Here is a 26,924-nt window from a genome sequence, read left to right as displayed (position 1 = left end):
TGGGGTCTTTTGTGTTTCCACACAAATTGTGAAATTTTTTGTTCTAGTTCTGTGAAAATTGCCAGTGGTAGTTTGATAGGGATTGCATTGAATCTGTAGATTGCTTTGGGTAGTAGAGTCATTTTCACAATGTTTATTCTTCTAATCCAAGAACATGGTATATCTCTCCATCTAATTGTATCATCTTTAATTTCTTTCATCAGTGTCTTATAATTTTCTGCATACAGGTCTTTTGTCTCCTTAGGTAGGTTTATTCCTAGATATTTTATTCTTTTCGTTGCAATGGTAAATGGGAGTGTTTTCTTGATTTCACTTTCAAATTTTTCATCATTAGTGTATAGGAATGCCAGAGACTTCTGTGCATTAATTTTGTATCCTGCTACTTTACCAAATTCATTGATTAGCTCTAGTAGTTTCCTGGTAGCATCTTTAGGATTCTCTATGTATAGTATCATGTCATCTGCAAACAGTGACAGCTTTACTTCTTCTTTTCCAATTTGGATTCCTTTTATTTCCTTTTCTTCTCTGATTGCTGTGGCTAAAACTTCCAAAACTATGTTGAATAAGAGTGGTGAGAGTGGGCAACCTTGTCTTGTTCCTGATCTTAGTGGAAATGCTTTCAGTTTTTCACCATTGAGGACGATATTGGCTGTAGGTTTGTCATATATGGCCTTTATTATGTTGAGGAAAGTTCCCCCTATGCCTACTTTCTACAGGGTTTTTATCATAAATGGGTGTTGGATTTTGTCGAAAGCTTTATCTGCATCTATTGAGATGATCATGTGGTTTTTCTCCTACAATTTGTTAATATGCTGTATCACGTTGATTGATTTGTGTATATTGAAGAATGCTTGCATTCCTGGAATAAACCCCACTTGATCATGGTGTATGATCCTTTTAATGTGCTGTTGGATTCTGTTTGCTAGTATTTTGTTGAGGATTTTTGCATCTATGTTCATCAGTGATATTGGCCTGTAGCTTTCTTTCTTTGTGACATCCTTGTCTGGTTTTGGTATCAGGGTGGTGGTGGCCTAGTAGAATGAGTTTGGGAGTGTTCCTCCCTCTGCTATATTTTGGAAGAGTTTGAGAAGGATAGGTGTTAGCTCTTCTCTAATAGAATTCACCTGTGAATCCATCTGGTTCTGGGCTTTTGTTTGTTGGAAGAGTTTTAATCACATTTTCAATTTCAGTGCTTGTGATTGGTCTGTTCATATTTTCTATTTCTTCCTGATTCAGTCTTGGCAGGTTGTGCATTTCTAAGAATTTGTCCATTTCTTCCAGGTTGTCCATTTTATTGGCATAGGGTTGCTTGTAGTAATCTCTCATGATCTTTTGTATTTCTGCAGTGTCAGTTGTTACTTCTCCTTTTTCATTTCTAATTCTATTGATTTGAGTCGTCTCCCTTTTTTTCTTAATGAGTCTGGCTAATGGTTTATCAATTTTGTTTATTTTCTCAAAGAACCAGCTTTTAGTTGTATTGATCTTTGCTATTGTTTCCTTCATTTCTTTTTCATTTATTTCTGATCTGATCTTTATGATTTCTTTCCTTCTGCTAACTTTGGGGTTTTTTTGTTCTTCTTTCTCTAATTGCTTTAGATGCAAGTTTAGGTTGTTTATTTGAGATGTTTCCTATTTCTTAAGTTAGGATTGTATTGCTATAAACTTCCCTCTTAGAACTGCTTTTGCTGCATCCCATAGGTTTTGGGTCGTCGTGTCTCCATTGTCATTTGTTTCTAGGTATTTTTTAATTTCTTCTTTGATTTCTTCAGTGATCACTTCGTTATTAAGTAGTGTATTGTTTAGCCTCCATGTGTTTGTGTTTTTTACAGATCTTTTCCTGTTATTGATATCTAGTCTCGTAGCCTTGTGGTCGGAAAAGATACTTGATACAATTTCAATTTTCTTAAATTTACCAAGGCTTGATTTGTGACCCCAGATATGATCTATCCTGGAGAATGTTCCATGAACACTTGAGAAAATTGTGTATTCTTTTGTTTTGGGATGGAATGTCCTATAAATATCAATTAAGTCCATCTTGTTTAGTGTATCATTTAAAGCTTATGTTTCCTTATTTATTTTCATTTTGGATGATCTGTCCATTGGTGAAGGTGGGTTGTTAAAGTCCCCTACTATGAATGTGTTACTGTCGATTTCCTCTTTTTATGGCTGTTAGCATTTGCCTGATGTATTGAGGTGCTCCTATGTTAGGTGCATAAATATTTAAAATTGTTATATCTTCTTGGATTGATCCCTTGATCATTATGTAGTGTTCTTCTTTGTCTCTTCTAAGAGTCTTTATTTTAAAGTCTATTTTGTCTGATATGAGAATTGCGACTCCAGCTTTCTTTTGGTTTCCATTTGCATGGACTATCTTTTTCCATCCCCTTACTTTCAGTCTGTACGTGTCTCTAGGTCTGAAGTGGGTCTCTTGTATACAGCATATTTATGGGTCTTGTTTTTGTATCCATCCAGCCAGTCTGTGTCTTTTGATGGGAGCATTTAATCCATTTACATTTAAGGTCATTACCGATATGTATGTTCATATTCCCATTTTCTTAATTGTTTTGGGTTCGTTATTGTAGGTCTTTTCCTTCTCTTGTGTTTCTTGCCTAGAGAAGTTCCTTTAGCATTTGTTGTAAAGCTGGTTTGGTGGTGCTGAACTCTCTCAGCTTTTGCTTGTCTGTAAAGGTTTTAATTTCTCCATCAAATCTGAATGAGATCCTTGCTGGGTAGAGTAATCTTGGTTGTAGGTTTCTCTCCTTCATCACTTTAAATATGTCCTGCCTGTCCCTCTAGCTTGCAGAGTTTCTGCTGAAAGATACGCTGTTAACCTTATGGGGATTCCCTTGTGTGTTATTTTTGTTTTTCCCTTGCTGCTTTTAATATGTTTTCTTTGTATTTAATTTTTGATAGTTTGGTTAATATGTGTCTTGGCATGTTTCTCCTTGGATTTATCCTGTATGGGACTCTCTGTGCTTCCTGGACTTGAGTAATTATTTCCTTTCCCATATTAGGGAAGTTGTCAATTATAATCTCTTCAAATATTTTCTCAGTGCTTTTCTTTTTCTCTTCTTCTTCTGGAACCCCTATAATTCGAATGTTGGTGCGTTTAATGTTGTCCCAGAGGTCTCTGAGACTGTCCTCAGTTCTTTTCATTCTTTTTTCTTTATTCTGCTCTGCAGTAGTTATTTCCACTTTTTTATCTTCTAGGTCACTTATCCATTCTTCTGCCTCAGTTATTCTGCTATTGATCCCATCTAGAGTATTTTTAATTTCATGTATTGTGTTTTTCATCATTGCTTGTTTCATCTTTAGTTCTTCTAGGTCCTTGTTAAATGTTTCTTGCATTTCTCTATTCTATTTTCAAGATTTTGGATCATCTTTACTATCATTATTCTGAATTCTTTTTTCAGATAGACTGCCTATTTCCTCTTCATTTGTTAGGTCTGGTGGGTTTTTATCTTGCTCCTTCTCCTGCTGTGTGCTTTTCTGTCTTCTCATTTAGCTTATCTTACTGTGTTTGGGGTCTCCTTTTTGCACGCTGCAGGTTCGTAGTTCCCGTTGTTTTTGGTGTCTATCCCCAGTGGCTAAAGTTGGTTCAGTGGGTTGTGTAGGCTTCCTGGTGGAGGGGACTAGTGCCTGTGTTCAGGTGGATGAGGCTGGATCTTGTCTTTCTGGTGGGCAGGTCCACGTCTTGTGGTGTGTTTTGGAGTGTCTGTGGACTTATTATGATTTTAGGCAGCCTCTCTGCTAATGGGTGGCGTTGTGTTCCTGTCTTGCTAGTTTTTTGGCATGGGGTGTCCAGCACTGTAGCTTGCTGGTCATTGAGTGAAGCTGGGTGTTGGTGTTGAGATGGAAATCTCTGGGATATTTTCACCATTTGATATTACGTGGAGCTGGGAGGTCTGTTGTGGTCCAGTGTCCTGAAGTTGGCTCTCCCACCTCAGAGGCACAACACTGACTCCTGGCTGCAGCACCAAGAGCCTTTCATCCACACGGCTCAGAATAAAAGGGAGAAAAAGGAGAGAGAGAGAGAGGAAGGAAGGAAGAAAAAGAAAGAAAGAAGATAAAATAAAGTAAGATAAAATAAAATAAAGTTATTCAAATAAAAAATAATTATTAAGAAAATAATTTTTTTAAAGAAAAAAAACGGACGGATAGAACTAGGACAAATGGTGAAAGCAACGCTATACAGACAAAATCTCACACAGAAGCATACACATACACACACAAAAAGAGGAAAAGGGGAAAAAATAATAAATCTTGCTCTCAAAGCCCACCTCCTCAATTTGGGATGATTCGTTGTCTATTCATGTGTTCCACAGATGCAGGGTACATCAAGTTGATTGTGGAGCTTTAATCCGCTGCTTCTGAGGTTGCTGGGAGGTTTTTCCCTTTCTCTTCTTTGTTCCCACAGCTCCAGGGTTTCAGCTTTGGATTTGGCCCCGCCTCTGCGTGTAGGTCGCCGGAGGGCGTCTGTTCTTCACTCAGACAGGACGGGGTTAAAGGAGCAGCTGCTTCAGGGGCTCTGGCTCACTCAGGCCGGGGGGAGGGAGTGGTGTAGATGCGGGGCAAGCCTGTGGTGGTAGAGGCCGGCAAGACATTGCACCAGCCTAAGGCGCGTGCGTTCTCCCCGGGAAGTTGTCCCTGGATTCCGGGACCCTGGCAGTGGCGGGCTGCACAGCCTCCCTGGAAGGGAGGTGAGGAGAGTGACGTGTGCTCACACACAGGCTTCTTGGTGGCAGCAGCAGCAGCCCTAGCATCTCATGCCCGTCTCTGTGGTCCGCGCTGTTAGCCGCGGCTCGCGCCCATCTCTGGAGGTCCTTTAAGCGGTGCTCTTAATCCCCTCTCCTCGGGCACCAGGAAACAAAGAGGAAAGGAAAAGTCTCTTGCCTCTTCAGCAGGTCCAGACTTTTCCCCGGACTCCCTCCCGGCAAGCCGTGGTGCACTAACCCGCTGCAGGCTGTGTTCACGACGCCAACCCCAGTCCACTCCCTGCGCTCCAACCAAAGCCGGAGCCTCAGCTCCCAGCTCCGCCTGCCCCGGCAGGTGAGCAGACAAGCCTCTCCGGCTGGTGAGTGCCGGTCGGTTTGCCCTCCGCACCCCTGTGGCTGCGCTCTTCTCCGCGGCTCCGAAGCTTCCCCCCTCTGCCACCCGCAGTCTCCGCCCGCGAAGGGGCTTCTAGTGTGTGGAAACTTTTCCTCCTTCACGGCTCCCTCCCACTGGTGCAGGTCCCGTCCCTATTCTTTTGTCTCTGTTTATTCTTTTTTCTTTTGCCCTACCCAGGTACGTGGGGGAGTTTCTTGCCTTTTGGGAGGTCTGATGTCTTCTGCCAGCGTTCAGTAGGTGTTCTGTAGGAGTTGTTCCACATATAGATGTATTTCTGGTGTATCTGTGGGGAGGAAGGTGATCTCCGCGTCTTACTCTTCCGCCATCTTCCCCCTCGCTCCCTCCCTTTTATTTTTGAAAGATGTTTTCACTGGATGTAACAATTGTAGGTTGGCAGGGGTTATCATTTTGGTTTGGGGTTTTATTTTTTATTAAAATGTGTTTGGGATTTGTTGTGCATGTTGCACCTGTGGGTTTGTAGTTTTAATTACATTTCAAGACATTTCTTCAAATATTTTTCTCTTCCTCACCTTTTTTCCTTTATGGGCTCCATTTATACCTGTATTAGGGCACTTAAAGTTGACCCATAGCTCACTCATGCTCAATTTATTTTTCTATAATGACTATTATATTAATTTTGGATATTTCCTACTGCTGTGTCTTCAAATTCACAAATCTTTTCTTTTGTAATGTGTAATCTTCCAGTAATTCCATTGAGTACATTTTTCATCTCAGATATCATTTTTGTCTCTGGAAGTCTGATTTGCATCTTTTTAATATTCTATATCTGTATAGAATATTTTGGAGGAATAACATTTTGGAGGAATATGGTTATAATGGCTGTTTTAATGTCTTTGTTTCTAATTCTAAGATATGTGTCAGTTCCAGGTTGGTTTTAGTTGAGTTTTTTCCTTATGGGTTATGTTTTGCTCCCTCTTTGCATACCTGGTAATTTTTAACTGGATGCCATACATTGTGAATTTACCTTGTTTGGTTGCTGGATATTTTTGTATTCCTATAGATTTTCTTGAGCTTTGTTTTAGGATTCAGTTTACTTACTTGGAAACAATTTGATTCTTTCAGGTGTTGCTGTTAACATTTGTTAGATATGACTAGAATAGTGCTCAGTTTAGGTCTAATTAGTTCCCATTTCAGAGCCAAGACCCTTTAGATTCTCCCTTCAGTGCCCTTTTATGAGGTTTTCCATCCTGACTAGGGGAAACAGGCCCTATTCCTGGCTCTATATGAGTCCTGGGCACTGTTTCCTCTAATTCTTTGAGTCAGTTGTTTCCCCAGCCTCGTCAAGTTTCCTCACGTGTGCATTGATTGGTACTAGGCTCTGCAGATCTCTGAGGTTTTTCTCTCTGTGTTGCTCTCCCCTCTCTGGTACTCTTTCCTTAGAACTCTAGCCACCTATTGTCCCCAGGCTCTCAGCTCCATATCCTTAACTCAGAGTCCATCAGCTTCTGCCAGGGTTTTGCCTCCCTGTGTTTTATTCTGGAAACTCTTCTTAAGGTAGTAATTTGGGGCAGTTGCTGGCCTTATTTATTTTCCATCTTTCAGGGATCACTTTCTTTTCCAAATATATTGTGTCTTGTCATTGTTTCATATATTTTGTTTTTGGGTTGTTTCAGACAGGAAGGTAAATTCAGTCCTTGTTTCCCTGTCTTGGCTAGAAGCAGATGTTGGGACTGATGCATTCTTCATCTCCTTACCTGTTCTCAATTCACGTATCCCAAACTCTCTTAGATGGAACACGAAGCAGAGTTATCCCCTGTGAACTTGCTTATCCTCATTTTTGTTTGCACATATTATTTTTGCCCTTAGAGTGCTTTCCTGCTCTAAAATTATTTAACTAAATAGAGTAGGACATAATTAGTCTTCCATGACATCTGATTTTGAAGATCTGATTCAGAGTACATTCCATTTGAGAATGAAAAGAAAGGACAGGAGTGTATTATGACACCTTTTACATTGATTTAACATCCAAACAGTTTAGAAATGAAGCCAATATTTCAGCAGAATGCTTAGCAGCATTTAATCTTTCAGCTATAGAGATGTCTAGTTGAAATCCTTTTTCAGTTAATCAGTCTGCTTGGCCCTTACCGAACGTTTATCCTGCATTTGCCTTAGTTGTAGTTGTGTTTGTACCTTGTCTGTTAAATTATCAATTAGATTCATATTTAGAAAATGTGTTTATTAGCACGTTTAAAACAGCATCTAGAATAATTTAAGGAGTTATTTTTTCCAATGTATAATCCTTATTCTATTATTGTGGATTCCTTTCTTTTTCCTACTTTAGGACACGAGCCAAATTCCATTGTTCCTACTCTGAAGGTTTTTAACCTGAAAGTAGGATCTTTTGATTTGTTCTATTTGAAGAAAAAAATTATGTTCCAAGGATGTGATCCTATTCTGATATTTTTCACTAGAAGGAAGGTGGGAGTTAGAGGGGTTTGTTTGTTTGTTTGTTTCTGTCTGTAGGTTTATGAGAGACAAATGACTGATACAAGCTGGTAGGTTGCCTTTATTTCCATAGAAGTCACTCTTTGGGTAGTTACAAAGTCAGCCTTTTGTCTTTTTAGTCTGTTATAGTGAGATGACAGCGATTTACATAATCAAAGAAACCACTAAAATAACAAAACAAAGTGTTATAGCTAATAAATCAGCAGAGGAGATGATCCTGGAACCTTATCGGATTTAAAACTGAATCATCAAGATTAAATTTTTAACTAGTGTGGTTTTGGTGAAGGAGAGCAGGGTAACATTGTGGAGGGGGCACTGGAATGAATTGAAAGGATTAGGTTACAGTGTTAATAGGGTATCTACTAAATTCTTGGTGACTCTGAGCAAGTCTTGTGATTTTGAACTTTATTATCTTCACTTGTTATAACTAAATAAACTAACATTTAATGGGTGATTCAATTGTACCAGGCATATTGCTGGTCAGCTTACTTATTATACTTCATTTAATCCTCATATTGAACTTAGAAAGTAAAAAGAATCTACAGCTTACAGATGAGGAAATGAAGGTTCCAAAATGTTAAGTAACATTCAACATGTTGAGCAATTAAGTCTTAAAAGACAATTGATTCTAAGTCTTTATTACTCTAAAGCCATGAAGTTCTTTCTATTCCTGTTACTTCTGTTTCTAAAAAGCACTTTAATGCTTTAAAACTATGAAGCATGTGTTTTGTTTGCTAAGGTGGTAAATTTCCACCTGCCTTAGGTCAGGCTCTCTCTTTTTTGTTCCTATCAGTTTTCCTACTTGCAGTGTATTCTGATTATTAAAATCTTATCTATTTGTTAGTGCCTGATTCACCAGTGATTTACAGTTATGTCTTCTTCATGTGAGAACTTAAAGCATTTATTATCTATCACTCATTTATTAGTTATATATTTGAGATACATTTAGTCATTTTATATTTGAAATTTGGGATAGCTCTTGAATTGTTTACATTTCTGCATGTCCATGTATATAACTGCTACACTTAAATCATAAGCTCCCTGAGGGAGCTGCTTCTTTCTTGGCATGTAGCACAGCATTGTGCACATAGCATATATAACTTAATAAATAATTGTGTGAATGAATGCTGTCAACTAGAATATTTTAATCATCATTCCCAGTTATTCACTTCTCATGGGAAAATTTATGTAGGATGTTTTCAAAATATTAAATTCTGTAACTTTACATAGTGCTGTTAGCTTTTTAGAAAAGTGCTTTTTAAAATTTTTGAAGAGGGTTCAGTCAAAATCAAAATGAATTGGAGTTAGCATGTAGACTTATTTTATTTGTCAGGGAGACCCGTTACTTTGCCCATACCTCAGAGTTCCAGAAGCTGGTGCTTTTTCCCTCCCTTTTCCCCTTACAATCAAAGAAATCAAAAGAACACTTGAGTAACATTTAAGAGATCTGGGTGGTCTCTGCTGCTGCTGTTACTACTACCACTACCTCTTCTATTACAAACAAAAAGTCAGTTAACCATTCTGGGCTTTGGCTTTCTCATCCTTAAAAAAAGACTGAGTTGGAGTATGTGATCTTTAAAGACATAGTGTTCCAGAATTTTTAAAACCTGCAAGTTTAAAGTAAATTAGGTTTCAGAATTGTAAAGTAACATTTGATTCTTGCATTTCAAAATATTAGTAGCTTTATGTTAATTGGGGGTTTTGGGGAAAGCATTTGTGATTTCATGTCCTACTTTTATGGTTAATTTTCTTTTCTAATTTATCAGTGCTCCCTCACGTGTTGCTAAAGGAGTTGTTGAGCACACCAAAATGAGTCTACATGGTGCTAGTGGGGGACATGAGAGATCAAGAGATAGACGAAGGTCAAGTGACCGATCTCGAGATTCATCTCACGAAAGAACAGAATCTCAGCTCACTCCTTGTATTAGAAATGTTACTTCTCCAACACGACAGCACCATGTTGGTATGTAAAATCAACTAAGCTTCCCAATGGTTTTTAAAAGCATGCACTTACCTTTTTTTTTTTGGCCACGCTTCGAGGCTTGCGGCATCTTAGTTTCCCGATTGATCCTGGCATTGAAAGTGTCAAGTCCTAATCACTGCACCACCAGGGAATTCCCAACGCATTTACCTTTTTAATGCAGTAATAACAATGATTTGTGCCTAATACTTCAGAGTAAAATTAACTTCTTACTTCTGTTCATTGCTTCTGTTTTAGCTTAGCTTGGTTCTTGCTGTGAAAAAACAACTTATTAAATGAAACTTAAAAGTGAATTTCTTTTAAGAGTCTGGGACAGAAATAATTCAAACAACCTTTAAAACTGTAATATGTAGATTTAACATTTTTTTCAGGTGATTTTTATCTTGTGAGATATAGAGCAGTGGTTTATTTTAAAATAGTTTGTAGTGAATTATTGATAAGAATCCTTGTTAATCATATTTTAAAAGGAAGTGAAAGAGTAACTATTATAAGGTAATTTATCTTGATTTTTGACAATATTTTAAAGTTAATTAAAAAATAGAAGAGGAAAAGGAAGGTGTGAAGTGGTTTTTTTTTTTTTTTTTCTTTTCTTGACAACTAGCTCAGGTCTTTTTCTTCCTTCCTACTTATTACCATAAATGAATGCTGTTACCCCAGGTAAATACATTGTGTGACTGTAAAACAGTAGTCTGAAGTGGAGATACATAAACAATGTGAGCTTGCTGATTTTTATTTTCCACTCAGAAGTGGCAAATTAAATAATTTGACTTACTATTTGAGGTAGTTTCTGATTACCTCGTATAAACCAAAATCATTTATATTAGGGTCTGATTATGTGGAGACGTTTTCAGTATCTAAGTAGGTCTTAAAAGTCAGACTAATACTGATAAGCTAAAAACCAACAAAAGTATAAGAAGAGTTGACAGTTTGTTATATGCAAAGTTTAGTATCTGGAAAGAGAATAGGAGATAAATTATTTTATTATTTTAGCAAATTTTAATTTTGGGATGCTAGCAGCCTTGTGGAAATAGGCAATAAAAGGGAGGTGTCAGGGCATCTCTGGAGATACAGCAAACCTAATTATATAACCAGTAAAGCTGTACAGAGTGTTCTAAGTAGCTTGAGTCATGGAGGAATTTGGCAAAAGCTGGTGAAACTGATGAGATGGAGGTACATTTTTAGGTCACCTTTAAAGTTTAGTAATCTAGCCTCTAAAGGAAACTTATCACAAAATCTTAGTTTTAATGTCCCCTTTGTAGACTATTGGAACTGCTAAAGAAAATTTTCTGAATTTTAACAATGTTTCCTATTAAAATTGTAGCTAATAATATGATCCTATAAAATTTTAGTAGTGCTTTATTCAAAAATGAGAATGAGAACAAAGCAGTATATCATAAGCTATTAAAACCACTTAATTTGCTAAGACATTAAAAGTCATTTGAAAACATAAATATACTTCTTAATGTCTGCAGTGAAATTTTTTTGTTCCTTTGGGACCTTTTGTGAGACAAATAGCTGGTTTGGGGATTTCCTTATTAACATAGTAAGAGTGCAAAGTTTGTACTTTGTGTTTTCAGAATAGTGTTAATACTTTCAGTGTTTAGGAAAGTTAAAATTGTTATTAATCTTTTACTAACTTTCAATGCTTATTTATGTGACTTGTGAGAATATTCCTCTCCTTGGGTTTCTATATATTTTTAAGTAGAGCAATAATATAAAATTTACCTTAATTTTGATCTTAGTCTGGGTCAACATTAGTCAGCTATACATCTTTTTTTTAAAGTCTATAAAATTAATTTTTTTAGAAAACAATTTGATATTTTAGGTTTCATTCCTAGAAAATAAATGAACATATATGATCTGTGAAAATGTTAGTTGAAATCAAAAAAGCAGAAATGCAGTGATATAAAACAGCTTTTCTAAATCACAGTTTTTAAAAGATATATATAAATCTCAAATTTTTAAAAAGAAAATTTACATAACTTTGTTTAACATCTGTATTTCAGAACGTGAAAAAGATCACAGCTCCTCTCGTCCAAGCAGTCCTCGTCCTCAAAAAACATCTCCAAGTGGTTCCAGTAGCAGTGCTGGGAACAGCAGCAGAAACAGTAGTCAGTCAAGTTCAGATGGTAGCTGTAAGACATCTGGGGAAATGGTGTTTGTGTATGAAAATGCAAAAGAAGGAGCTCGGAATGTAAGAACATCGGAACGAGTGACACTAATAGTGGATAACACTAGATTTGTTGTAGACCCATCCATTTTTACTGCACAGCCAAATACAATGTTGGGCAGGTTGGTATTGCTATTCTTTGTATTATTAATTATAAAGCACTTTAACATTGCTTTGGTTTTTTTTCATTTAAAGTTTTACAGTAATTCTCTGGTGGAATACAGTGTTCCTGCTGAGCTTTCGAGGTTAAATAATTTGCTGAAGTTAATCCGGCTAGAAAGTGGTAGAGCCAGATCTTGAACTTGTTTTTATTTCAAATAATCTTTGCTATACCAATAGAAATAGCAAATATATTAGTTAAATGAAGACAGGACACTGAAAGATCTCTATAGGTTGAAAGCATAGACTGTATTTAACAAGGTGAATTTAACAGTGCTAATGCTTCCTTCACTTAGGGTTCCCAAATTCAACCTCCAAATACAGCAGGTATCAGCATTTCGTTAGCTGAAAAGTTAGCATGAGTTATCGATTTGATGTAGATACTTAAAAAAGAAATAATATTAACAAGTAGTTAGTAGAACGAAGGAGAGATAATTGTCTCTTAATCTGTACTAGTCTGGAGTAATAGATTAATATAAAGTTTTTAGTTATGGGAACCACAGTCTAGAACTGATATAGACAGTATGGACTAGTTATGGGAACTTCTGTCTAAGAATATAGACTTGATTTTTCAAAGTGTTCAAAACTAGGATTAGGGCTTCCCTGGTGGCGCAGTGGTTGAGAGTCTGCCTGCTGATGCAGGGGACACGGGTTTGTGCCCCGGTCCAGGAAGACCCCACATGCCTCGGAGTGGCTGGGCCCGTGAGCCATGGCCGTTGAGCCTGCGCATCCGGAGCCTGTGCTCTGCAATGGGAGAGGCTACAACAGTGAGAGGCCCACGTACCGCAAAAAAAAAAAAAAACTAGGATCAAACACCTTTTAATTGTAAAATTAGTGCCTTTTTTCTATTCACTCTAATATAAAACGAAGGAGACACATAAATGAAATGAAAGTTTATGTGAGGTAAGAAAAAAAAAACTTGTGTTTTTTGCTAGGTTGCATGTGTAACTGTTTGGCATACCTCTGTGTGTGTGTGTGTGTGTGTGTGTGTGTGTGTGTGTGTGTGTGTGAAATTTGTAAGTAACTCTGAATACCGAATAAATGCCAGCATGTGACACTGTTTACATTTTGAGTAGACAAATATTTCCTTTTAACATTGGCACTAGACTTTACATCTGTACGAAAAAAAATACTTGAACTCTATAGGCTTTTATGTATTATTAGAAGCATAGGGAAGATTGTTGATGGGAGCTCTTAGGAGTATGACTCAACACTGATAATACTTTATATTTATATTTTTACCTAAACTGTAAAGGAACACAGTTAAAATGTAGAAGTAGATATTTGAAATTTTTTTTCAACTGATAGGCTGCATTTTTCTTAAAACAAATGCAAAAGATTTTTTTTGTGTTTGTGATCCATATTGATCTGAAAAGTATAGCTTTCCCTTTTTGTTAAAATTTCAAGTATTTGAGAAAATTGCATGACATTTGATTCCTGAAGGACTCTCTTCTTTTTTTCCCAAATCAGTGAAGGCTTCTTTTCATGTCAGTTGACGAAAGCATATCTTTGGGGATGAAAATTAATATTCATGGGAACTGTAAAAAAACAGTTGGCATTCTTTTGGAAACTTTGAAATAAAAAAGCTTTGTTGTTTATAGGTTTCTGTGTTATAACAAAAGAGGGAACTATTTAAATTGGGAAATTGTTGAATAGAAAACTTAGATCAGCCATATTTACTTTAGGAATGGTGGCATCATTGAATTCAGAGGTTCAAATTCCTTTAATCACAATTTTAAAATTTTCTAGGGAGTTACGCATTCAGCTTTTCACTTTGAAGGACCTGTTTTGCAAATTGCCTCTTTTCTAAATAGTTACTGTTAAAGGGCCAACAACATGACTTGAAAAAATATAAATTCATTTGTATTTTGTTTTTGTAAAAATTAATATTAAGAGCTTGTTACTTACTTATTTAGAATTTTCATTCTCTTCTTAACTTGGTCATTCCTCCCTACCCCAGCATTTGATTGCTTGTTTTTCAGTTCTGGAATGCAAGTATAAGAATTTTGTGCAAAATTTGTTACATTTATAGTTAAGGTTGTGAAAAGTAGCCTAATCTGCATACCCTTATTTTACTTTTTTCTAGTTTAGATTACTCTACGTGCTTCTTTATAGAATAACTTTGCATTGAAGACAGTAGTTTTAAGGAAAAGGCACAGATAACATAGTTTTCCCTCCCTCCCTCCCTCCCTGCCTCTCCCCTCCCCTCCTCTCCCTCTCCCCTCCCCTCCCTCTCCCCTCTCCTCCCCTCCCCCTCCCTTCCCCTCCGCTTCCCCTCCCCTCCCCCTCCCCTCCCTCCCTCCGTCCCTCCCTCCCTTTCTTTCTTTCTTTTTCTGGTTAAAATTAGTATAAGAATTTCTCCAAATTGATGTTTTTTTTTTCATCCCCTGAGGTGAAGGGACTGGAAAGTTTTTTAGCTTCTGAATTTTATTAATTTATTTTGTTTTCTTATAGGGAATTTTTACTACTGTTTCCTCACACAAAAACATATTTTAATATTCCTTCATTTATTACATTTGCCTGAATAAACTTCTGATAAACATTCTTGAACTAATTTAATGACATAATTTAATGCTTAAATTATAATTCCTTTTTACTTTTTACTTTTTTTTTTTTTTTTTTTTTTGCGGTACGCGGGCCTCTCACTGTTGTGGCCTCTCCCATTGCGGAGCACAGGCTCCAGACGCGCAGGCTCAGCGGCCATGGCGCACGGGCCCAGCCACTCAGCAGCGTGTGGGATCCTCCCAGACCGGGGCACGAACCTGTGTGCCCTGCATTGGCAGGCAGATTCTTAACCACTGCGCCACCAGGGAAGCCCCCCTTTTTACTTTTGTACATGAAAACAGTTTTCCCTTTTGAAGGAATATCTTAGTGATATATTTCTCAATTATTTGCTACCATAGGATGTTTGGATCTGGCAGAGAACATAACTTTACACGTCCCAATGAGAAGGGAGAGTATGAGGTGGCAGAGGGGATTGGCTCTACTGTGTTTCGAGCTATTCTGGTGAGTACTCTTCCGTATGTGTATTGATTGAATCAATTAACCCCTTCTTGTTAGGTACTTGGATTGGAAGCAGAGTTCTATTTGGATATCTCTATGGAAGTATCCAGGGCATTTTTGAAAAAATACAATTTATCTTTTTTTGGTGTGTAAATATAATATGATATAAATAAATGAATTTTATAACCTTCATAAAGATAAGATAGGGGATAATTCATCTCTTAGGTCTGCACAGTCAATTCTTTCAAGAGTTTAGTGGTAACATTTCTATAGTCACATTACTCCACCCTCCTTAATTCTACTAAATATAGTAAGTTGATAATTATTTACTACCAGAGAATAAATGTGGCTACTGGAATTCTAATATTTTATTGCATATAACTAACAATGGACATTACGAACATTTAAAAGTCATCTCTAAAATGTATTTCTTACCATCTTTGTTTTAAAACTTAAAAAAATTTTTTTAACTTTTTATTTTGAGGAATATTTGAATTAGTACTACGAGTCCCTACTTATGATTTTAAATCAGTGATAAAGGTTTGATTTATAGTGTGTGACAGTTTATGCCACAGTCTGAAAATATGGTTTCCTTAAGTAGTTTTGTGGGAAGAGGAGAGGGAGGATCCTGAGGTACAAGACAGGAAAAGTAGTTGATAATAATCAGTACTAACAAGGACTTTGAAAAGTACCAGAAGATGTCTTGGTTCCATTCATGTAGCAACTTCAGAAATAATGTTGCTGTGGCTCTGAACCTCAAGAAGCTTGAGGCAGATCTTAATTTTTGGGGAAGTGCCTTTTCAGCTGCCCATACTTCCATTTGACCCCCAATGGAGTTGATAAGTTTACTCCATGACTCAGCTATGGAGTAACTTATCTGTAGCTCTCAGCCAGCCCCTAACAGCATTTTAAGTAGATTTTGGAAATAATTACTATTATTGTTTGTAATAATGTGGGCAACACCAAAGAACAGTATTTGGAAGAAGAATATCTAATTGTGTGTTCTGTTTGCATATATTTGAATACTTGGATATGATTTTGAAGTTCTTTACTAAAAACCTTAAATTTTGCTCAATTCTCTAGGTAATATTTAAGGTAACTTAAAATATATCATTTAACTTCCTTAAAAAAATTTTTTAAATGCATGGTAGTTATGTAGACAAATAACTTGTAAGGGGGAGAATACATATGCATTAGCATGATATAGTAGAGAGAAGAGATGCATAAGTAATGAGGAGACCTGGGTGCTAATCTTACCTCTGCTGTTAAATAATTTTATAATAACTGGGTGAGTCAGTGAACCCATTTGGACATAAATTTTTCTTGTTGGTAAAATGAAAAAGTGGTTAGGTGAATGGAGGTGCCACCTAACTTTAAAATTCCACAATTCCTCAGAGTACCACGATTTTTGAAAATTCTACCAGCCCAACCTTAATAATAAGTTTTGCCTACCTCGTGCACCAGATGTTTTATGCATTCTTTACTTTTTTTTTTCAGGATTACTATAAAACAGGAATAATCCGTTGTCCTGATGGCATATCTATTCCTGAACTGAGAGAAGCTTGCGACTATCTTTGTATATCTTTTGAATATAGTACTATTAAATGTAGAGATCTCAGTAAGTATGATGTTTTGTGTGTGAGTGTTTGTAGAGTTAAAATATATTGGAATGAAATGCCTGAAATAATGCTGTTTACCTAGACTTCAAGTATTTGTTTAATTGAATTCTAGAACACTAATACCATGAAGATTATTTGTGAAAGTCCACAGAAATCTTTGTAAGCTCTTGGTGTAATTTTCCAAAACTTTCTTTCAACTTTAATAATTTTTTTGTTTATAGACTCTCCCAGATTTCCTCTTCAACTGTCTCCTCTTATCATTTGTTGCCAGTCTTCATCTCCCAGCTTGGGAGCCCTGGCTTTGGCCAAGTGTGGTATTTGCCTTCACTCCTCAGATCACGTCAACCAAAAATTTATAATTTTTTTGTACTTGCCATGTAATACAACATCCTAAGCCACTATGAAAGATATAAATAATTCTCAAAAAGAGTATTTGTCATTAAAGACTTTAGATTGAATACCAGATACCTAGCCCTCATTTATACAAAGGGTTAAATGACTTTATCCAAGAACTTCAAACATAGTCTCAGAGCAGGGTCTAGACCTTTGGAAAGCTTAACTCTGTGATTGATATTTTCCTGTCACTCCCTTCCTTAGCACCCCTCCCTTTTACTGTTACATCATGCCTAAGAAAAAAAGGTGATTATACACAGAAAAGATAAAATGTATATGAGAATTATCAAATGTTGACTTGCATATTAAGTGGTTGGAAAAGTTCAGAAGAAGATGTCATTGTGAGCTAGTGGGATTGGGGGAGAGTTTAGAGGAGACAGGTAGTAAAGAGTGAATAGGAATGATTTAGCAAGAATGGAGTAGGAAGGTTACTCATTTGGGGATTACAGATGTAAGTGATACACTTCGGAAATAACCTAGTTGGTGCAGAGACTATACTGGGACTGGAAGGAGACGGGAATAAACAGGGGGGCCAGATTATGGAAGGTCTTTAAACTAATATTCTTACATTTTATCCTATATAATGTGGGAAGCCATTTTAAAAGTTTGCTACCTGTGGTTATAGATATATGTTAGTCCCAGATATATGGTTATCTTTACTTCATTACCTAAACTCAACACTAGTTTAGCAGAGTGGGGTCATACCTTCTCAACATTGATGTGTTAGAAATTGTGAATGGGAAATTTTATTTAAATTTGTAAGGCAACTACTATATATTTAAATGTAGCTAACCTTCAGGCTTAATTATGATCTAACTTCTTGAAAATGAGTGGCCTTATTAGGTCTGTTCCTAAGTGCCGTTTTCGTTTTGCCAGATATTTAAAGTCTCCATAGGGACAGAGGATTGGATGGTCCACCTTTGAGTCCATTTCTATATAAATGATATTTAAAAGTTTAAAGTCAAGTAGCTGGACAGCTGAAGCGTACAGCTGTAAACTTGAACAAAGTTGTTTTTTCACATCTTAAAAAATGTTTTTTTGAAATCATGAGCATTAATTCTAACTTATAATTCTTTGACTTCAAGTTTTGTGTTTTTTCACGGGACCATTTTAATTTAACTTTATATGATTAAATGTTGAATTTTGGTGACTGTCAGATAAAAAAACACAAGAATTCCTTATAGATGAATGGATTTTAGTTCTGTAATCCTTTAAACATACTTTACCTTGTCATCACTGTTAAGTATCATTTATTTGTTATGGAATTAAAGGTAAGAATATTTATGTGTAATAGAAAGAAAATATGTGTAATATGGTTTTTCTAGACTTTTGGCCTTTAAATAATACTTGTGTTTCTAGATTACTTGTAATAACGTATTACTGGAAATTTAGAGATTCTCATAGATTTTATTGCGACAAAGCTATATAGAATTTGAAGAGATAGAAATGGTCTTGTAAAATATAAAAGGATACTGTAGGTGTAGACTTGAGTCCAAAAATGAATTTTTTCCTGCAAATATGTGCCTTTACTGAATATTGTAATGGCACTTTACACCAAAATGTCTTTTAGTCTCTTACTTAAAATTATAAAAGTACTAAATGTATATTGAATAGAGCATCCTGGATTTCTTGGGCAAGTTACTTAAAACCTTATTTCTTAGTTGCCTCATCTTTAAAATGGGAGACAGTAATATTACTTACCTCACAGGGTTATTGTGAAGATTAAATGGATAGTGTTTGACACATAGTGTTAAATAAGGGTTTGCTTTAAAAAAAAAAAAAGTAGCAAAATTAGGAAATAAATGTAAAATAAAAAGTATTAAAGAATCATATTGTACATTGCTATTTTATATTTCCACATGAAAATATGTTGTGAATAACTGTATTAGAAAATATGCTTTAATAACAACTTGTTTAATGGTTTACATAGTTATCACTCATTTTCTGCATTTTTATTGAATACTCACTTTATACTAAATATTAGGTATGTAAAAAGCAACAAGAAAAGACAAGACCCCTGTCCTTATCATGCTTGCAGTATAGTGGGAAAAACAGATAAGTAATTATATTGTGTTAGAGGAAGAATAGGGTACTAAATGAGCATGTAGGAGCTGTACCTAACTCAGGTGTGCGGGCTTGAGGAAGCTTTCTGGAGGAGAGGGAAGAGGAAACGTGTTTCAGGCAGAAGGAATGCTATGTTTAGCGGCAAGAAGATTAGTACAGTGAGGAAATGACTTGTTAATCTTCTGTCATAGAGCTTACCATATAGTGAAGGAACTTTGTGATAGGTTGGTAGCTCCCCAACTAGGCTATAATTTCTTCACTGTCCATATTCTCTCACCAGGTAAGCTGTAATCCAGACGAGGTTTTGAGAACCAGGGCTGGACTGACAAATGAAGGCCTGGGGCCAAGAGAAATGAAAATATAGTGTCCAGGGTGAACGTGGTATGGAAAATGAAATTTAAAGTTTGCAAAAGGACTAGTTCAGAAGGCCCAGGAAGAAGGGCACCATCCACGTGGGAGATAGTGGGATTGTAAACAAAGATCAAAAAACTGAAGTTACATTTAGTTTGAGAAGGGAGATAAGAGGCAGAGACTACATTTGGAGTCACAGAAATATAGAGACACTGAAACGACAGAGACACTTGTATGTTTTCTCTCTGTCTCCTCTCTCTTTCCTCCCCCCCTCCCTCCCTCCCTCTCTCTTTCTCTCTCTCTCTCTCCCTCCCCCGCCCCCTCTCTCTCTCCCCCACCCCAGTCTTGCTCTATTTTTCAGTTTATAGCATTAAATCAGTTTGAATTTGAGGACAGGGACTATACCTTTTCAACTTTGTGTCCATAGTGCCAGGCACATAGTAAGGATTCAATAAACATTTGTTGAAAGAATAAACTCTTTTATCCCTTCATGCATTGTTTAGGACACTGTTCCACTTATTGTCATCTTCTCTATTATCATTAGTCTTTTCCTCTTTGTATACAGTATTCCTCAGGCTCAAACATACTCAAATCTGACCTGTGTCTATTGTAGACATCCAAAAAACTATATCATTTGAAAACTTTTGAGCTTTTCATTGATTCTTTGAAGTTAATTTTTTGCAAGAATTAACATGTTTATTATACTGACTCCTGCTCCAACTGCTATGTCTTTCCATTTATTCAGTTTTCTTTTATGTCTTCTTCTGCTATGGTCTTATTAAGTTTATTCTTTGGTATTTTGTATTTTTGTTCCTGTTGTGTGTAGAATATGTTCAGATTTTCTAACTGCTAACATGAGAAAATTGTTGAATTTTGTATATTTGTGTTTAGCCACCTAACCAAACTGTTTTATTTCTAATAGTTTTTCAGTTGTTTCTTTTATATTCTTGGTAGATAATTGACCTTGTTGTAAGTAAAACTTTTTATATCTTTTTGTCTTACTGAATTGACTATAATATTTTGAACAACGTTAAATTTAGTGGTAATTCTGGTACCCTTGTCTTTAAAGGCATTTCCTTTAGGTTTCACTGTTAAGTCACTCTTTCTTCATGACTCTTTTTTCAAGACTTTGGCTCTTCGACATCCGTCTTTTAGGTCTTCTGCTTATTTTCCTCTCACTTGCTCCCTGATCCTTCATACGTTGAAAGTGGTCCTTCCCAACTGTTCTGTCTTCAGCTACCTTCTCTCTCACAGAATCTATACATTTAATCTAAGTGATGCCATTCATCACTGTGGCTTCAGATATTACATATACACTATAGATTTCCAGCTGTTTTTTTTAATGTATTATTTATTTTTGGCTGCATTGGGTCTTTGTTGCTGCGCATGGGCTTTCTCTAGTTGTGGCAAGCAGGGGCTACTCTTTTTCATTTCTATTATTTCCTTTGACTTTGTTCCAGCTAAATGGTACATTACTCCTTTATCATAAATCAAGAAAAATAGAACCCAAGAATCATCTTGTAATATATTACCAGTTGTTTTATTTTTGTAAGGGCTACATAAGATAAAACTAATAGAATATCTTCACACTGTAGATGCTTGCATTCTTAACATGTATTTTTATTCTGTTCTAAACTTGATTTACTATAAGCTCATTTTAAAATAATCAGATGATAAATGTAGATAAAGTTATTAATTATTTTAAATTCTACACTAAATAGCTATAACACTGGCACGCACACACACATACATACACACACACGCACACCACATCTTCTTTGTCCATTCATCTGTTGATAGACAACATTTAGGTAGTTTCCATGTCTTGGCTATTGTAAATAGTGCTGCTATGAAATAGGGGTGCATGTAACTTTTCAAATTAGTTTTGTCTGGATATATGCCCAGGAGTGGGATTGCTGGATCATGTGGCAACTCTATTTTTTTTTGAGGAACCTCCATACTGTTTTCCATAGTGACTGCACCAATTTACATTCCCACCAACAGTGTAAGAGGGTTCCCTTACTTACTTAATGCTATTTGCAGCAATATGGATGGACCTAGAGATTATCATAGTAAGTGAAGTAAGTCAGAAAGAGAAAGACTAATACTGTATGATATCACTTATTTGTGGAATCTAAAATATGACACAAATGAACATATCTACAAAACAGAAACAGACTCACAGACATAGAGAACAGACTTGTGGTTGCCAAGGGAGGGGGGCATGGGGGAGGGAAGGATTGGGAGTTTGGGACTAGCAGATACAAACTATTACATATAGAATGGATAAATAAAAAGTCCTACTGTATAACACAGGGAACTATATTCAATATCCTGTGATAAACCATAATGGAAAAGAATATGAAAAAGAATATATATATGTATAACTGAATCACTTTGCTGTATAGCAGAAATTAACAACATTGTAAATCAACTATACCTCAGTAAAAGTTTTTTAAAAAGATGCTCATTGTCTTTAACAATCTAGAGGTCATTTGAAGACTATGTCAAGGACTCTTGAGTAGTGAGTGTGGAAGTCAGATTGGAATTGGTTCAGAAGTTAGGGGAAAGAGAATGTGTTTATATATATATAGGAGTTTGACTATAAAGGGAATTAAAAAAATCATAATGGAAGTAGCCAGCCTAGAGAGAGACATGGCTAAATCATAATATTATAGTTAATTATTTAATCATTTATTATATTAATAGTTATTATATAATTAGACAACATGTTGTAGGGGGAAAAAAAGCTCTAATTTGGGAGACTACAGATTTGAGTTTTAGTGTCTTCTCTTACCCTCCCAGTAGTTCCTGAGATGGTAGAGCCTTAGATAAGAGATAGGACATTGCCATTGAAATAGGAATAAAGTAAAAATGATTAGGTCAGTGCAGGTGAGTTTGTGACTATGTATTTGGAAACTTAAAGTTGTTCATTATGTCTGTACTTAAGAAGGATCAAGTGAAGTGCATCTTTCATTCCTCTCAATTCTAGGGTCACATAAGCAATGTAATTCCTATACCGTGCTATATTTTGCTGGACCTTTTACCATCCTTATCCCAAAGCCAGTTGACCCTTTTCATCTCACTCCTCTTCCTACACAGTAATACCAGTGTTGTTTGTAAATAATTTTCTGAGAAAGAAAATGTGGGAGATGGAATATGGGGGCTATTTTATTTCGTATGGATAATCTGAAAAAATATCCTGAGGATATACTTTAAGATATAACTGCATACATTGATGGAAGACAAAATGATGTAGTAAAAAATACCCTGGAGAGTAGAATTTAATTCTGATTGTGCAAATTAGTTTTGTAACCTTAGGCAGATTGCTTCATGATGTGTAAAATGAAGGGGCTTGTGTTGGATGGCTTTAATTGGCCCTTCTTGCTGTAAAATTCTACAGTTCCATAAGAACTCTTCCTGGGCAAAGTTTTGTTGACTAAAGAACAACCACTATATTGTCTACAGGATCCCGAAGTAGATGCTGAACTACTCTGCTGTTTTGTTTGTTTGTTGTTTCTGCTCTTCTTTTACTTATCAGTCACCCCCAAAATGAAGGTATTTTTGTGGCTTTTATTTCAGGTGCCCTAATGCATGAGTTATCAAATGATGGTGCTCGTAGGCAGTTCGAATTTTACCTGGAAGAAATGATTCTGCCTCTCATGGTAGCTAGTGCCCAGAGTGGGGAACGCGAATGCCACATAGTGGTGCTTACAGACGATGATGTGGTTGATTGGGATGAAGAGTATCCACCACAGATGGGAGAAGAATATTCACAAAGTAAGTCCTGTGGCATATTTTCTCTCTCTTAAATCATCACAGATTTTCTCTTTATCTTTTACAATATTGATCGAAGGACAGTTTTTATAAAGAAAGTATGTTGAACTCTTACTTACACCAGGAGTTGGCAAACTACAGCCTGTAGGCCAAATCCAGCCTTTTGCCTGTTTTTATAAACAAAATTATATGTATTGTCTGTGGCTGCTTATGCGCTACAATGGCAGAGTGGAGTAGTTGGAATGAAGACCGCATGGCTAGCAAAGCCCAAAGTGTTTACTATCTGGCCCTTTACAGAAAAAGTGTACCCGCCTGTGTCGTGCACAGAAATGGTTTGCTTTTTGTTGAGTATCTGGATCTTAATGGTTTTTTTCTTTGTATTTAGAAGCATCCAAGAGAAGTAGATCCTGGAATAGTAGATAATAAAAAAATAAGTGTTTTTTTTAGATGAATTTCTATTTGTATATAAAATGAGAAGCTTCAAGTCAGTGATTGCAAAGATGACTTTAAGTTCTAAGATTCCTTTTTTAATGTCATAAGTGTTCCTGGAGGATACAGTGACCCTTCCGAAAGCTTTGCGGAACTTTAGGTATTTCTGACCAAAACAGCACATCTTGAGCAGCAGTGACTAACTTTTTTCTTACTGTGCTTCCAAACTTTTTCTGATTAGAGCCTTTTGATTTTTTTTTTTCTGTTAGAAAATTTATCTCATATTGGTTTGTTTTTGTTTTTATGGTGAACCCAATCTAGTATTTTTGAACAGCTTCATAGATTGAGAAAAAGAGTTAAAAGAATGATTCGAGGAGCTAGGTAAAATAGCCCAACATCTTGTTCTGTCCTCCAGTCTGTGTTGACTCGGTCAGGATTAGGGTTTAAGTAAAAAGTACAGGATTATAGGAAGTACTGGAGCCCTTTAAGCTCTGATTTTTCCGTTTTACTTACCCTTTTCTAAAAATAAAACAAAGCAGACTAAGTGGTATTCTTTTTTATTTTAATTCTAAAGATTTTCATTAGATTACGTTATCGTAGCGCGTTTCAGAATTTACATTGAGACATTTCCTTTGCATGATACACTTGAACGACTATTCTGACTCTTCTGTGGACAGTTAGAATAATAAAATGTTACTATTTTCTCATTCCCAGGCTCTTTGCTGACAATGGTTTTCTATAATAATATGTGGAATAAATAGTTGAACAAAGCACAGGAAAAATAAAAGGTTACCAAAAATCAGAAGAAATACACTAAATCATTTTCTGTGTAGAAAAAGGAATGAACAAACTTTTACTTTTCAAAAAGTTTGACTCCAAGAGTGTAGAGCCAGCTGTAGAGCACAGAAATGATATTATAGTGATACAGGAATAATAATAGACCTGGACTTTGCCTTTTTAGTTATTGAGCTTTTCATGTCAATGTTTTTTGGTTTGTTTTTTGTTTCTTACCTTAAACATTGAAGCTTAAAAGGACTGGAAACATTTTTACTCAATTTGTCTAAATACGTTTCATTTTGTGCCAAGGTGTTCCAAGGTAAAGAAGATACATTTGAGTAGACAGAGATGAGATAGTCTCTTCAGCCTGATTTTCCTAAATGTGACATTATAACCCCACCCATTCTGAGATGTCAAAAAATCTTTATCTTAAAATAATATCAGTAGTCTTACGGATGTAGTAATAATCACAAATTTACTCCATGAGTAGCTTCTGTATACGTTTTTTCCTTTTATGGGCTCTTAAACCAGCATGTTTGGTTTGTGAGTGTGTTTTTCTTTTTTTGAAAAAACCTTTGCAGTTCACCTTTTAAGGGAGATAACTCCACCTGAAAGAGAGAAGGCGAGGAAGGTCCATCAGTCTAACTCCCTGAAGTGCCCAGCACATTTGGAAGACTCAACATGTTGTCAGTGGAATGTCTGTCCTTTGCAAAGCCAGTTTGCTCTAAACAGACTAACCTAGGCAGAACATGCTCGAATCTGCCATTTTTAACATCAATATTAAATGGGACTGTTCGCGAATGGAAAACAGTTTGTGGGGTGGGCCTTTGTTTTGGGGGAGTTATTAATAGTTGCTCAATCCATGAAATGCAAGATGTATCCATTTTGTACTTTCTGACAAGGCAGTTTTTTCCCCTCCAGATGAGGCCTTGTAGGCATCAGAGCAAAGTCCTTTACTTTGCCTGCTTGATAATCATGTGATATTGATACCTTTTTTTTTTTGGTTTTCTTTATTTGAAGAAATTGGGGCAGATCCCATTCCAATGAGTTTGTATATGATATATCTTTCAGAAGGAGATTCTTCCTATGGATTGGGTTATCTGATTGGTTATTAAAGCTTTTCTTGTTTCAACTTATGTAGACATTTGCTTATGTATTAACTGTACTGAATTGTCCTGTCATGTTGGCTAGTCATCCTTTGGCATCACTGCATCCATTATTTGGGCTTTTAGGGTTGTCAGGCCCCTTTGATGATCAAGATAAACTTGAGTCATCTCCAAGTACTTTGATTTTAATAAGAAAATATTTTTGTCTCTTTGTTTCCAGTTATTTATAGCACAAAATTATATAGATTTTTCAAGTACATTGAAAACAGAGATGTGGCCAAATCAGTTTTGAAGGAGAGGGGTCTTAAGAAGATTAGATTGGGAATAGAAGGTAAGACATTTTCACTGTTTTCTATTAATTTTCTTTTGAAAAAGCAAGGTTAAACAACTGGATCCCATTGAGAATATAGTTTGAATATTTTGAGAAAAATTCAGATAAATGATTACTGAATGCTCATGCAGTAGACATATAAATAACAAAAATCAGTTTCCTTTATCTGAGATGATAAATAGAAGGCCATTAGAAATTATTATTCATTCCATAAGATTCCCTAGCAATATAGAGATATGAATTTGTCTTTTCTGCCGTCGCCCGACTTAATGCATTTTTGACTAAGCCCATGTCGTGTGTTTGGCACGCATGTGTGTATATTCCCTTAAGACTGACAGGGCTCTTTGCCTAGTGGTGATCGTGATCAAAGCTCAACAGAATTAAAGTCTAGTACTTTCTGAAAATTCATGTAAAAACAGTGCTGGTAGCTTACTAGTGTCTTAAAGTATAATAGCTTATTTTCAAATTAAATTGAATTGCAAATGTACTTCATCTTACTTAAATGCATACTTTTTAGATTGCTTTTTACTTCATGATTTAAATGAATTTTTGTCAGATGCTTTTATTTTAAAGTGTCCTTACTAAAAACAAAATATCTTCTTTGGCATACCATAGTAAAGGGTAAAGACTGCTTGTGTTCAGAGCCTATGATTTAATAGCTGTATGACCTTGGCCAAGGCACTTTACTTCTCTTTGCCTTCGTTTCCTCATCTAAAATGGGAGCATTAATAAGTACTTTATAGGGTTATTGTGAGGACAGAATGAGTTAAAATAGGGCCCAGCATGTAGTAATTTCTGTGTTTGTGATGGTGATAACGAAGATTGTGGTGTTCAGAGCAATGACCAGATAAGCTGCTGGAGATCACTGTAATGGGCTGCTGAGACATAGAGGGAAGAATGACCAGAAACAGGGTCGTTGCGGGAAGGGGAGGAAACTTTGGGCTTAAAAAAGAGGACACATTAGCTTCACCAATATGTCCCCTCTTCTGTCATTTTGCAAACGATGGGATTTAGCTGTTTCCTTTCAGAGCTAAAGAGAAGGTAACTGGAGGGAGCTACTTTAGATGAGCGGGCAGGGGATAACAAGTGGGTTGGAACTAGATTGTAAAAAATAAAGCCTTATATACTGTGCTGAGGAGGATGGACCTTCCTCTTTAAGCATGAGGGCATCATTGGTAGTTTTAAAGCA

The 26,924-nt window shown here is 36.1% G+C and overlaps 1 protein-coding gene across 8 annotated transcripts in view; it reads left to right on the top strand.

The window, feature by feature from the left end:
• The window catches only part of BTBD10 (BTB domain containing 10), an 84,419-nt gene that overhangs the window by 54,280 nt on the left and 3,215 nt on the right, over positions 1–26,924 (top strand). For all 8 annotated transcript variants that reach the window (XM_082627928.1, XM_082627929.1, XM_082627925.1 and 5 more), the window contains 6 exons: positions 9,342–9,538; positions 11,563–11,848; positions 14,789–14,891; positions 16,386–16,506; positions 22,898–23,095; positions 25,625–25,735. In XM_082627928.1, coding sequence (XP_082484054.1) covers positions 9,385–9,538; positions 11,563–11,848; positions 14,789–14,891; positions 16,386–16,506; positions 22,898–23,095; positions 25,625–25,735 — 973 coding nt within the window. In that variant the 5' untranslated portion in view covers positions 9,342–9,384. The remainder of the gene's footprint in view (positions 1–9,341; positions 9,539–11,562; positions 11,849–14,788; positions 14,892–16,385; positions 16,507–22,897; positions 23,096–25,624; positions 25,736–26,924) is intronic.

This window comes from Mesoplodon mirus (assembly GCF_964341445.2).
Source record: "Mesoplodon mirus genome assembly, chromosome: 7".
NCBI classification, from domain to species: domain Eukaryota; kingdom Metazoa; phylum Chordata; class Mammalia; order Artiodactyla; family Ziphiidae; genus Mesoplodon; species Mesoplodon mirus.
The sequence above is the reverse complement of the archived record's forward strand: the minus strand, read 5'-3'. Positions and strand labels throughout refer to the sequence as shown.